Here is a 14,148-nt window from a genome sequence, read left to right as displayed (position 1 = left end):
GTATTTCCACTGATCAATATCCACTTACTGTATCCACTCATTAGCATAGCACCCCCACATACACATACACATACACACAAAAGTTTCATGTTTTTAATAGAGTTGTCACAGAAATGAGTTTTGAGCTCTTATATGAAGAGGTAACATTACAATTAAAGTTCTTTCTAGTTTCATTTTTGTGTTTTTAAGAGCCCCTGAATTCCAAGAGGTATTATTTGAAGGCAGGAAATTATTAATGGGCTTCTGATATTAAAATTATAACACAAAATTCTATGTGTGTGTTTATGAGACCCAAATTTTCAAATAGCTAAAAATAAAACAGGAGTATGTCTCGTTTAATTAACACAATATATTTTTAAAATATTCAAAGATAATACTCATTTTAAAACAGTCTTTATATTTAGACAATCAAATAACACAATTTCTGTAACAAAATTATAGAAATACTAAAAAGGAAGAATCTTTTAAATGACCTTTATTTACTGTTGCAGATAAATTGTCATTCTACTGTTCACAGGGATCCTTTGCGGTTTATAATAACTGAAGTGTTAACGCTTTAGAGAAAGCAACATCTCCATATAAAGAAAAAATATTGAGGTCTTTGAATGTTAGTGTTAATCTATTAGGTATGACTGAATAAAGACAGAAAAAAACACATTTTAACCTCCATTTACAGAAAGTCTATAAATGGAATTACCACATTTGTTACCACTGTGTAGTTAAAAGTCTTTGGGTCTCTAAAACCAAAATAACAATCTTTTAATAATTCAAAAATTACTAATTAAGTAGATGTCTGGTAGTCATCAAAATAATGTCATCTTTACCTTGGACATCAGCATATGATGGTTTCTAAGACATTTGGAATTTTACATTTAAAAGACTTAATAAAATTATAAATGATAAACTTCCTCATAATATTTCTTAACATATGATATTGCAACATGACATGACCCTTCAACAGGACAGATTTTTAAATTTTCGTAGAGGTAGAAAATTAAATGCAAATATTATTATACTCTAAAAAGACTCATTACCTAGAAGATCTGGAAAGAAGGACATTAAATTGCAGATTATCAAGAAGACGCAATAACATTTAGAACCACAGATCAGAACAGGTCCAGAGGTCCCTAACCAAGTTCACCCTTCCTAGTTTTCCTTCATTCTCAAATGTGCAACGCATACTTTGAAAGATTTTGACTGCCAGTCAAAAATTAAATATATTTATATATTTTTTATTTACAATTTAAAAAATCTTTATATATCTGTATTTAAAAAATTAAAGTAATTTCAGTTTGCTGGAGCATCCAATAATATTCAGTAAACATTACTATACTGAGGTCATAGCTTAACCAAAAATAATTTGTCATTTTGAAAATTGTGAAAGTTTCATAATTAAATGAACAATTCTCAACATTTTTCTCAAATATTTAATAGCTTATAAACTTGAGTCATTAAATATAAACATTCCTACAGTTCTAGGAACCTCTAACTGAGATTAAGCTATATAGTGCAATACAATCTCTTGAGAGGAAAGCAAATTCAATTAGACTGCTCACCCAGCTAGTTAATGGCAGAGTTGTACACTGATCTTTCCATAATGCTATATTTACATAGTTATATTTTATAAACTGTAGAAATGAGATACTTAAACATTGCTAATCATAATGAAGTATGAACCCAGTCTCCCTGATTGCTCCTGATCTCTTTTTTAATGAATAGAGGCATAAAATGTCCCTTTTTCTCTTTCATTATGGAAGGTCTTCAAACTGCTTCATTTGTTTTTCATTTGTTTTAGCCTTCCTGAATCTATACTTTTACCTTAACAAACTGCCTAGCATGTGTAGAAAAATTTTGATTTCTACACAGAACTCTTTTTGCAAAATATTTATATATTTACACTTTAAAAACTCCTTTTAAATTGGATTACTTTTTATCATAGCATCATACCAAGTAAATTCTCACTGACATTGCACTGACCATATGCAGAAAATCAGAAAGGTGGAGGGAATTAGGATTATATGCAGGGAAGTGGTTTCAAGTTTGCAAACATAGGTAGGCACTGGATATTTGAAAACAGAACAATTAAGAAGAACTCATATTATTTACTAATCCTATAGTCTGGAATATTCTGGATTGTTTTTAAATATAACCTTTTAAAACGTGAAAATAAGTAGGTAAGCAATTATATCTTTGCTATACATCACTGCACAAAATTAAACATATAAAAATATACTGAGCAATGCAACAGCAAATGGAATGCTAATAATACTAATATTAATAGTAACAGACTGAAATAATATTAATAAAAACAGAAACTTGCTTTTCCATTATATAAAGCATAGAACAATAAATCTACTGTACACATGGGGTCCTCATATTATTTCTTTGCTCTTTTCAATTAACTAATATACACAAAGTTAAGAAACTATATTTGTATAATATATTTATATCATAAGCTGTTGTTCCATAAGACTATTACATTTTTTATCAATTTTAAGATTATAACAGATACACATGATTAATTCTGCTATAGTAATGTATCATATTGAGGGGCAATACAGACATACTTGGATTATCAGATACCCATGAAATGGAAAAAATTTGATTATCAAAAAATTCTATGAGATACCAACCAAAAAATTAATATTTACTGCCCAGAATATTCCTTTAAATTGGAACAGTTATAAAAATAAATTATTTTTTATAATATAATTACCTAAATTAAAGTGATTGAAGGTTATTTAATCAATAAAACTAATATTTGTATTCACTATAAATTCTAACACTATTTAGAAAAAACTGCTTTTAACTCAACAATGCTTCTACAGATATGCATTTAAAATGAAAGTGGCAAATTTTGCTCTAAAGCTTAAACAATGCTAGATTGACTTGTTCAATCTTAATAAATGAAATTGATTTGAAAAACTCTATTTGAAAGGAGCATGTCAATTAAGCACTAGAGATCCATATGTTTGTCTGAATCTTTAAACGAAACATTAAGAAAATATTACTATTACCTCTCTCCGCCGAGAAGCCCAACATGTTTGCTTGATCTTCCATACCACAGCAGCCACCAATAACAAAGATAAAAAACAACTAGAAAATAAAACACAAAATAAATTTTGCTTTAAACACTTGTACTATATCATGAAATAATAAAAGAATATGTAGAATATTTTAAAATATATTTAAGTAATCACCGAGGTGCCTTTCTGGTTTTTACATAATTATCTTTCTCCCAAATATTTATAAACTCATTTATTCATCTAAATTCAATTTTTCAGAAGTGCTCAAGTCCCACATCTCCTAAAAAATAAAAAGCAATAACCCTATTTTATTAATCTTGAAGCTTTCTCTAGTTGACTGAGCAAGTGGTCCACGTAGCCACTGCCATGTCAATCTTCTAATAACCTCGTCTTATTTAGTATCTTATTAAGTTGGTATCTAATTTTTATACTAATAAAACTGTTGGTATTGATAATTAATGTTTCTATAGTATGCAACATTTTAGTGACTACTTTCCTCACTTTTTAAAAATTAAATAAACTAGTCTTTTTCTCTATCAAATGACTTTTACTTCTCAATTGACAATACCAAACATCCATTCTTTTCCTTCTGAACACTTTATTTTCTTGGCTTCCTTTCATCCTTCTTGACACTCTATGGGGTCAATGAAGGTAGACTGCATTCCAGATTCCTTGATTTAAACTATGGACATACCTGAAATTTTATTCACAAAACCATGTTGCTATCTACTCTTGCTCTCAGAGAAAGAGGTCAGTTACTATCATGGCTTCAAGAGAGACCTCAATTGGAATCATTACCAAATAAAAGTCATTAAACCTGCTAAAGTGAGAATATCTTATCATTAGAAGAGACCTATGGGTTTAGAAAAGGCAGAGGAACCAGAGATCAAATTGCCAACATCCACGGGAGCATGGAAAAAGCAAGAGAGTTCAAGAAAAATATCTATTTCTGTTTTATTGACTATGCCATAGCCTTTGACTGTGCGGATCACAATAAACTGTGGAAAATTCTGAAAGAGATGCCCGACCTGCCTCTTGAGAAATCTATATGCAGGTCAGGAAGTAACAGTTAGAACTGGACATGGAACAACAGAGTGGTTCCAAATAGGAAAAGGAGCACATCAAGGCTGTATATTGTCACCATGCTTATTTAACTTATATGCAGAGTACATCATGAGGAACACTGCACTGGAAGAAGCACATGCTAGAATCAAGATTGCCAGGAAAAATATCAATAACCTCAGATATGCAGATGACACCACCCTTATGGCAGAAAGTGAAGAGGAACTAAAAAGCCTCTTAATGAAAGTGAAAACGGACAGTGAAAACGTTGGCTTAAAGCTCGACATTCAGAAAACGAAGATCATGGCATCTGGTCCCATCACTTCATGGGAAATAGATAGGGAAAGAGTGGAAATAGTGACAGACTTTATTTAGGGGGGCTCCAAAATCACTGCAGATGGTGACTGCAGCCATGAAATTAAAAGATGCTTACTCCTTGGAAGGAAAGTTATGACCAACCTAGATAGCATATTCAAAAGTAGAGACATTACTTTTCCAACAAAGGTCCATCTAGTCAAGGCTCTGATTTTTCCAGTAGTCATGTATGGATGTGAGAGTTGGACTGTGAAGAAAGCTGAGCACCGAAGAATTGATGCTTTTGAACTGTGGTGTTGGAGAAGAGTCTTGAGAGTCCCTTGGACTGCAAGGAGATCCAACCAGTTCATTCTAAAGGAGATTGGTTCTGGGTGTTCTTTGGAAGGAATGATGCTAAAGCTGAAACTCCAGTATTTTGGCTACCTCGTGCGAAGAGTTGACTCATTGGAAAAGACTCTGATGCTGGGAGGGATTGGGGGCAGGAGGAGAAGGGGACGACAGAGGATGAGATGGCTGGATGGCATCACCAACTTGATGGACATGAGTTTGGGTGAACTCCAGGAGTTGGTGATGGACAGGGAGGCCTGACGTGCTGCAGTTCATGGATTCGCAAAGAGTTGGACACGACTGAGAGACTGAACTAAACTGAATGAGATTTAGTTCAGACTCCCTCCCAGGAAAGAAATTCCCAGCAGAACCCCAGAGCCTAATTAAATATTCGTGTTAGCTAAGAAGATGCTGACTCATGTTAGTGCACTTTATTTTTAAGATAATAGCTCACACTGCCGGGAGCCAGCACAAGGAATCCCGCCTGTGGCAAAGGTCATGAGGTTAAGGGGCCCGAAAGGCAAAGGCGAGTTGGGCCTTAAGGGAGCCTTGCTGGATTTGCTCGTGCATCTGCCCCAAAACCAGAGTCTGCCTGCTTTACTCTGTTATGCTTTCCACCTCCTCTTCTGACATTAACAGGGGGCTGTCCCCCCACCACCTTTTTCTGGAAAAAGTTAATTTAGAGCTTTTAGATAATAAGTCTCCTGGGCATAATAAGAGTGTTTCAATCCAAAAACCCCTCTGATGGCTTTCTAGCCTGCCTGCCGGACTCTTACAGCTGTGCATGTGATTGTTTGCGGCCTCCCGACTGCGAGAGGCACAGGAAGCTTAAAACATCCTAGGAATGTAGGGGCTTCCGAGGAGTCAAAATCATTTAGAATAAGACTGATTAAGGGTTTCATTTGTTGAGCCAATACTTGCTGCCAAATTTTCATATCTTTTATTTGTAGATACAGTTGGTATATAGAAAAAACAGGTATTAGCCTTAGTATTAGCAACATTAGATCTTTGAGTTAAGTACTTTCTTTGTTATAACCCACCGCACCTTTGTTCTACAGGAATGTAACTTTATTTAGTATTTTGAGGGTGATGCAGATTAAAGAAAAAACACTTCAAGGGAAGAAGAGTTTTCTGGTTGATAGACATTTAGGAAAAGAGCCATAAAAATGTTAACAGGCGTCTTGGCCAGAAGATAATGTAAACCACCTGAGACCTCTTGTATATGGGAAGGTATGCAAAATGAAAGCCTGGTCTCATCAAGGGTCAGGACTGCTGCCCCTGCATAACTCTGCATATTCCATTATTTCTTTATGTACAACTTTGGGTATATAAGCTGCTTTTGAAAATAAAGTTGTGGGTCTGGCACCAATGCTTGGCTCCCCCATATCGTTCTTTTCTCCTTTTTCTAGCTGAATTCCCATCTGGAGTGTGGAGGCTCACTGTGTCTACTTATTTGCCCTGGCTTCTAAGACCCACGCGAGAGGGAGCCCAAGGCGGGGCACCCTCTGCTATTCAAGTGGGCGCCGGTGGCCTACGTAGACGGTGCAAGTTCCTTGTCTTGGAACTTTATTGGTTCTCCGCATAAACCAAGTTACTCAGCCTCTTTTCTCCACTAATTTTCCTACTGCACTATTCTTTCCTAATCTCTCTTTATATCTCTGAGTAAATAAGTCTTTCCTCGCCGACTCCATCCCTGCTTCAAATTCCCTGGATCCACCGGGGCTGGACCCCAGCATCACACTATAAAATTTTCTATTAACCTTTCTAAGTTTAATTAATCAGTGCTGCTTCTGTTTCTGGGTTACACTGAATCAGTCATTTCCTTCTTCTATATGCTAATATTTCTTTATATAGTTGAAGACACTCACATGATTCCTCTAGCCCAGTGGTTATCAATCAGGAGAGTTTTGCCTTCCAGGGCACATTTGACAGTGGCTGGAGACCGTTTCGGTTGTCAACACTTGGTGGACACAAGTGGATGCTGATAAATATGCTACAATAAGAGAGGCCAGTCCACCTCCCGATCACAAAGATTTTCCCCAACCCAAGCTGCCAACAGTGTTAAACCCTGTTCTAGTCTGAATTACTGGCACAGCAGTTACACTTTCCATGTTATTTCCAGGTTAACATAAAACTGTTGAAATATGGTACTGAGAATTGATAATTTATATATAATCTAAGGATCCATTTATCTGAATTTAAGTCCTACCCTATAAGAATTTTAACAGACGAGATAAATCTGCCATATACAAATGGAACTCAAGAATAACATTCATAATAAAAGGAACTAACATCTACTGAATAATATGTACCAAGCACAGCATGACATATTTCACATGCATTAATTCTTTCATTACCACAATCACACATGATATAGATTCAGTAAAATAAAGTAAAAATTAAAATTAAAAAAAAGAAAAAAATTTGCTTAGATACTTGGTTATACTAGACATAGACTAAGAGAAAAAAAAAAGATGACTTTCAATTATTAATTCATCCACCCATATAATTGCGTGTCTATGGATCTATTTACTCTTCAAACTCCAATTATCTCAGAATGTTTTCAGAGTAGAAAAATGACTCTTTTATTTTATTTTTACAAGAGGTATGTGTTCCTTTTAGTCTGTTTCTCTGCCATGTTTGGAATATACTGATAAATAACAATTAAGTATGCCAAGAAGTGGAGCAAGACATAATCTGTAAGACTATAAATCCCATGCTCATAAGAATACAAACTGTTTTCCTTGAGAATGAAAGAGAAAATAATTGATGACCTTGAACAAGTTACTTAATTTTTCTGTAAAAAAATAAATAAAAAATAAAGATGAGAAAGTTGAGGTCATGAAGTATTTATGTAAATTGCCAAAGTTATCAAAGTCTTAAATTTCAAGTCCTCCCCTTTATGTTGCCTTGTCTATTATTTTCCAGCTAAAATGTCAAAACACATTCAATTTTATCATCCTTTATACTCAGTCGGACATCACATCTTGCCAACTGTTTCTCTCACAATGTCTGCAGTAGTAGGCAATAGTATAAGCACCAAAATCCATTCACATTTAATGATTAAACACAACCTAAGTACCAATAAAAGGTATTCATATTTGATAATCAGTAATTCACAATATCCTCCCCTCCAAAATAGTTACATGATCAAGGTTCAGTTTAGGACAGTAAAGACTTATCAAATTTCTCCATTCGGAACTTAATCTTTCTAACCTAAATTTCATGACACAGGTAAAGAGTGTTACTTTTGTAACGATACAGAAAGCCAGTATAAAATTTTTCAGTTTTAATGATTTTTTCTCCTTGAGAAGAGGGGATATACACTTTAGGGGTCTGCATGTTTTCTATGTTAATTCATACTAGATTGGTAATAAAATGTAAACAGAGATTATCCTGATGAGAAATTGGTAAAATCAATAAATAGCTTAAGCAAATTTTCTTCTAATATTCTAATAACCTCCAATAAATATTAAAAGTTCAATAAAAATATATCTCAATTCCTGGCATATAGTACTTATCATTAAACCTTTACTAACTGAATAAAATGTGTTAATTGATATGAGTATCTTATCATTTTTTTTGAAACTGAATGCCTTTTTTGGCATTATTATCCTTATGGCAAAGTAAATACTTCATAAAGCTTTTTTATTTCTACAAAACTACACAGCAAATAAAACTTACAGTTCTTATTAAAAATCTACATAAAATAAAATCCAATTAATTAAGGACTTTCACTTTATTAAAGTGAAGTTGCTCAGTCGTGTCTGACTCTTTGAGACCCCATGGACTGTAGCCTACCAGGCTCTTCGGTCCATGGGATTTTCCAGGCAAGAGTACTGGAGTGGGTTTGCCACTTCCTTCTCCAGGGGATCTTCCCGACCCAGGGATCAAACCCGGTGTCCCTCATTGTAGGCAGACGCTTTACCGTCTGAGCTTCCAAGGAAGCTGTTATTCACTTTATTAAGAGGCAAACAAATAAATGAAAACACTTAACTCAGACAGCATAATTGAAATGCTACACTCATCCTTTTGTGACTGTTACAAAATGCCAGTATCTACTGACAGTCCTGGAAGCCTGATGAATGACAACATTTTCATCAGTCTAATTTCACTGGTGGCACAGTGCCCTATGTACCACTCTGCCCCTTCCACCTGTTCCCTTTTGCACACTGAACTTTAAGTGAGTGATACATGAACTTTGTATCATTATTATTATCTAAAGTGAGCAAGATTCTGGGTTTATCTGCTCCAATTAGCTTTTCCCTAGTATATTTCTTAGGTGAAAGGTCTTAATGGGCAACATCAAACATCCTTTAATCTAATATTGCAGCAAGTTTGTCAGATAAAAATTAGTTTTGCTGCTGTCTTTCATATCTTGTTTTCTACTGTATTTTACAATAGCTTGGATTGTTCCTTTGTATAGGTATCACGGAGTGGGGCAGGGGTACAGGAGGTAACTGGGCTGTCTTTTTATTTTTTAAGTCTGCTGTATAATTGTCTAGAAGATGGGAACTATTAAACACCCTTCAAAAAATCCTCCCAATGGAAACAGGAAAAACAGAAAAGAAAAGAAACTCTTAAAAGCAAATGTATAGGCTACAGTGATTTAAAAAAAAAAAAAAAGGAAACATAGGAACTCAGGGAGAGATTTTTCAATAATTTGATTTGAGCCTTCATAAAACGGTCATTATGGAAAAGATTTTTAATGTGAAAAAACAAGGAAGTCATTAGGTACTCTCATTTAGGGAAAATTAAAAAGAACTCAAGAAAAGTAACATGGTGTGGTGTAAGGTTATATTGTAAAGCAGGGTTTTAGTGACAAAGAAATACTCTCTAGTGGTAATCTAGTCAGCCAAATGCAAAAAGAGATAATATTGTCAAGATTTTATAGAAATTTAGGTTAAGTGATCATAAAATTTGTCTTAAATGCATTTTTTAAAAGATGCTTTTATTTCTCTGAAAAAAATGTACAAACTACAGAATTGTTTTGAAATACAGAAACATAATATTATAAAAACTCATTTACTTCTTAATTACTACTATTGCAGAAAATATATTTTAAAGCTTTTAAAAACACCTTCCTAATACTTAAAGGATATTTTTGTCTTAACCAACTAAAATGTTCACAAAGTAAATTATCAACTTAGAATGCAACACATCTGCATATTTTTTAAAAATTACTTGTTTCCATCATCATATTTGCAAAGATGAAAACCCAACAAAGCCTAGGGGGTGAAATTGGAGAAGCAATATGTTCACAGGATAAATTGCTACAAACTTCTTTGAGGGTTGATAAGCAAGAGTTAACTACACTTTAGAAGCACTGTCAGTTAAGATGATTTCAAATACAAGTAACACAAACTAATACAAAATGGGATAAACGGTCTTGGAATTAAACAGATTTTACATTGCCTCCTCAGTTCAGTTCAGTTCAGTCGCTCAGTCGTGTCCGACTCTTTGCGACCCCATGAATCGCAGCACTCCAGGCCTCCCTGTCCATCACCATCTCCCGGAGTTCACTCAGACTCACGTCCATCCAGTCCATGATGCCATCCAGCCATCTCATCCTCGGTTGTCCCCTTCTCCTCCTGCCCCCAATCCCTCCCAGCATCAGAGTCTTTTCCAATGAGTCAACTCTTCACATGAGGTGGCTAAAGTACTGGAGCTTCAGCTTTAGCATCATTCCTTCCAAAGAAATCCCAGGGTTGATCTCCTTTAGAATGGACACTGCCTCCTATGAACTGAATTATGTTCTCTCCAAACTTATATTTTTGAAGCCCTAACACCCAACGTGACTATATTTGGAGACAGGGGATTCAGGAGCTAATTAGGTTAACTAAAGTCATAAGCCAGGGAACCAAATGCAATAGGATTAGTCTTCCTGTAAGAAGAGACTCTAGAGAGTGTTTTCACTCCCATACTTTCTCCCTCTCTCTTTACTGCCCCCCTGCCCATCTCTCCCTCTTCCCATGGGTACACACTGAGGAAAGGCCAAGGGAACATCCAGGGAGAAAGTGGCCATCTGAAAGCCAGTAAGTGCCCCACATCAAAAACCAGCCATGCCGGCAACCTGATCTGGGACTTGCTGGCTTCCAGAACTCTGAGATAATAGATTTCTGTTGTTTGCATTCAGTTTCATGTTTGTTACAGCAGCACTAAGACAGATTTTGGGATCAAATATCTACAAATACAGAAACAGCTTTGGAAGTGGGTAATGGGTAGAAGCTGGGGGGATTTTGAGGTGTATTCTGGAAAAAGCTTTGATTGCTATAAAAGGACCACTGATAGACATTAAAGCCAAGTATGATGTAAGCTCAACAAACAAACAAACAAACAAACAAACAGGACAGCTAGAAAGAAAGCTTCCATTTCTTACAGAACACATAAATAATCAAGACCAGAATGCTGATATTCATAAGGACACTGAAGGCCATTCTGGTAAAGTTTCAGATGCAAACAAGCAATAGGTTATTGGAAAATGGAGAAAAGGTCATCTTTGTTATAAAATGGCAAAGAACTTGGCTGAAGTTTGTTCTAGTGTTTTGTGGAAGGTAGAACTTGAAAGCATTGAAACTGAGTATTTAGCATAGGCGGTTCCAAAGTATTGAAGATGTAGCTTTGGTCCTCCTTATTGCTCATAGATAAACTCAAGAGGAGAGAGATGAATTGAAGTGGGAATTAATACGCAAAAGACAACCAGAATTTGGAGAGTTTGAAAATTCTCAGTCTATCTATATGGCAAAAAAAAAAAAAAAAAAAAAGTGGGGGGAGCTTGTTCTGAAGAGAATACTAACATTGTGGTTGAAGAACCATTTTATAAAAACATCGTGGGTGTGACTCATGGAATTAATCAGCCATTTCAGTGTAAGCCAGGAAAAGAGAAGTGATAATACCAGGGGAGATACCGTGAGTTTAAAGGAAACAGAAAATAAGATGGAATGAAAGAAGGTGGTAAGGTTTCTTTGATTCTGTAGGATGGGAACATAAGGCTGTTCAGCTGGGAACAGGCTTTATCCTTTAAGAAAAGGGAAGAATGACTCCAAAGGTGAATCAGAGATCTTTAGGGCTCCTACTCACACCACAGGCCCAGGGGACAAGAATGGTTGCTCCTCAGTTTCAGAGTGTGGAGTCTGGTTTTGCAGGACCCGGATGCCACCACCAAGGGCCTTGGGGCCAAGGCTGCAGCCACTGCTGCAGCATCAGGGTCAGCTCGTCAAGCTACAGCAGCAGGGCTACTCCACAGAGCTATGGGGGGGCCTGGAGGTAGAACACTGAACCTACGAGGAGTATTCTCAAATCTTTAAGGTCCAATGGAGCTACTCTTGCTAGGGTTTAGACTTACTTGGGACCCATCATGCCTTTCTTCCTTTACTTTTCTCCCTGTTGAAATGGGAATATCTATTCCGTGCCTATCCCACCATGGTATTTTGGAATAATATAACTGGCCTGGTATCACAGGCTCACGATTAGAGAGGCATTTTGCCCAAGGTTAAATGATAGGCCCCAATCTCACCCACATTTGATTTAGATGATATTTCAATGAGACTTTAGACTTTAGTGTCGATTCTGGAATGAGTGAAGCCTTTGTGGGTTGCTGGGATTGAATAAATGTACTTTGCATGCAAAAAGGACATGACCTAGGGGGCTAGAGGCAGAATGCTACAAATGCTCCCCCCAAAATCTGTATGTTGAAGCCCTAAACCCCAATGTGATTATATTTAGAAGGAAGAACTTTTGGATGTAACTAAGGTTGTGCATGCCTGCTAAGTCGCTTCAGTCATGTCCAACTCTTTGCGACCCTATGGACTGTAGCTCACCAGGATCCTCTGTCCATGGGATTCTCCAGGCAAGAATATGGGAGTGGGTTGCCAGGCCCTCTTCCATGGGATCTTCCAGACCCAGGGATCGAACCAGCTTCTCTTATGTCTCCTGCATTGGCAGGTGGGTACTTTTACCACTAGTGCCACCCAGGAAGCCCCAAGTGACTAAGGTTAAATGCAGTCATAATGGTAGAGCTCTGAGACACCAGAATTAGTGCCCTTATATCAAAAGACATCATAGAGCTTGCGCTCTCTCTCCAAGCACTCGTACCGAGAAAAAGGCCAGAAGAACACACACCAAGAAGGCAGTCATCTGCAGGCCAAGAAGAAAGCTCTCACCAGAAGCCAGTCATGCTGGCACTCAGATCTGACATCCCAGTCTCCAAAACTGTGAGATTATAAAATTTCTGTTGTTGCAGTCACTCAGTCTGTGTTAGTTGCTTATGGGAGCCTGAACAGACCCTCCTCAAAGTAAAAAAAGAAGAAAACTTGCAGGTCTGTTCTGGTCAAGGCTTTGGCTACATTTCTCTCTGTTTTCTCAGCTACATACTCTGTTGTGCATCAGCTTAATTCTCAGGAATGTTTTCCTCTTAGATAAAAAAAAAATGAATGTAGCATTTCCAGATTTACATCACACACAATTATGCACACCCAATATTCCTCAATCATTTGGTGAACTGAAGGCTATGAACTTACTGGCTTTAGCCCACCCATGACGCTGGTGGGAGATCAATTCCTCCCAAATTTAATCATCACTACACAGCCATGCGGAAGGAATTAAGTGAAGTCGGGAAAGAATCCATAAAATCTACTACAGATATCATTTATGAAAAATTTGTAGAAAAATATCAAAATGAACCCCTCAAAATTGCTAACAGACTTAAAAATCTACAGAGCACATTTGTTAAGTATGCGTTCCTTTCTTGAAATATTTTACAGAAAACAGAGTGCTCTACAGCCTCGCTGGCAAACTATTAAAAAGGCAAGCAACATATCATAAGGAAGATCTTCCTGATTAACTCCTCCTATTACAAATCATGTACGTGGATCACACCTTAATCTTACAAACTTACACAAAAATTATCAAGGTCAGTGTATACAGTTCTTTTCTACACTCAACTTTTATTTAAAGCACACCTTTTGAAACCTCGTAGATAGGATAAACAGTTTCAAATACAAAATGTTCTAAATACTTTAAAAGAAGTAAACACTGTTTTTAAACAGTTTTCCTAAAACATTAATGCACAGCACACATACAGAAATGATAAATCCACAGCTCAATGAATTATCCTAAAGAAAATATACCCATGTAACCACCTTCCCAGGTGGTGCTAGTGGTGAAAAGAACCCGCCTGTCAATGCAGAGGACGTAAGAGACATGGGTTCCATCTCTGGGCAGGGAAGTTACCCTGGAGGATGGTATGGCAACTCACTCCAGCATTGCTGCCTGGAGAATCCCAAGGACAGAGGAGCCTGGCAGGCTACAGTCCTTAGGCTCGCAAAGAGTCCAACATGACTAAAGTGTCAGCACGTTCACAAGCAACCATCCCAATAAAGAAAGAGTACCTTACCGTCCACTCTTCCTCATAGGTCAC

The 14,148-nt window shown here is 36.5% G+C and overlaps 1 protein-coding gene across 1 annotated transcript in view; it reads right to left on the bottom strand.

The window, feature by feature from the left end:
• The window catches only part of ATRNL1 (attractin like 1), a 785,280-nt gene that overhangs the window by 417,313 nt on the left and 353,819 nt on the right, over positions 1–14,148 (bottom strand). Inside the window, exon 26 of the mRNA XM_068961441.1 lies at positions 3,018–3,096. Coding sequence (XP_068817542.1) covers positions 3,018–3,096 — 79 coding nt within the window. The remainder of the gene's footprint in view (positions 1–3,017; positions 3,097–14,148) is intronic.

The sequence above is a fragment of the Capricornis sumatraensis genome, chromosome 23 (genome assembly GCF_032405125.1).
Source record: "Capricornis sumatraensis isolate serow.1 chromosome 23, serow.2, whole genome shotgun sequence".
Taxonomy (NCBI): Eukaryota; Metazoa; Chordata; class Mammalia; order Artiodactyla; family Bovidae; genus Capricornis; species Capricornis sumatraensis.
Note: the sequence above shows the minus strand (reverse complement) of the source record. Positions and strands in the feature narration are given on the sequence as shown.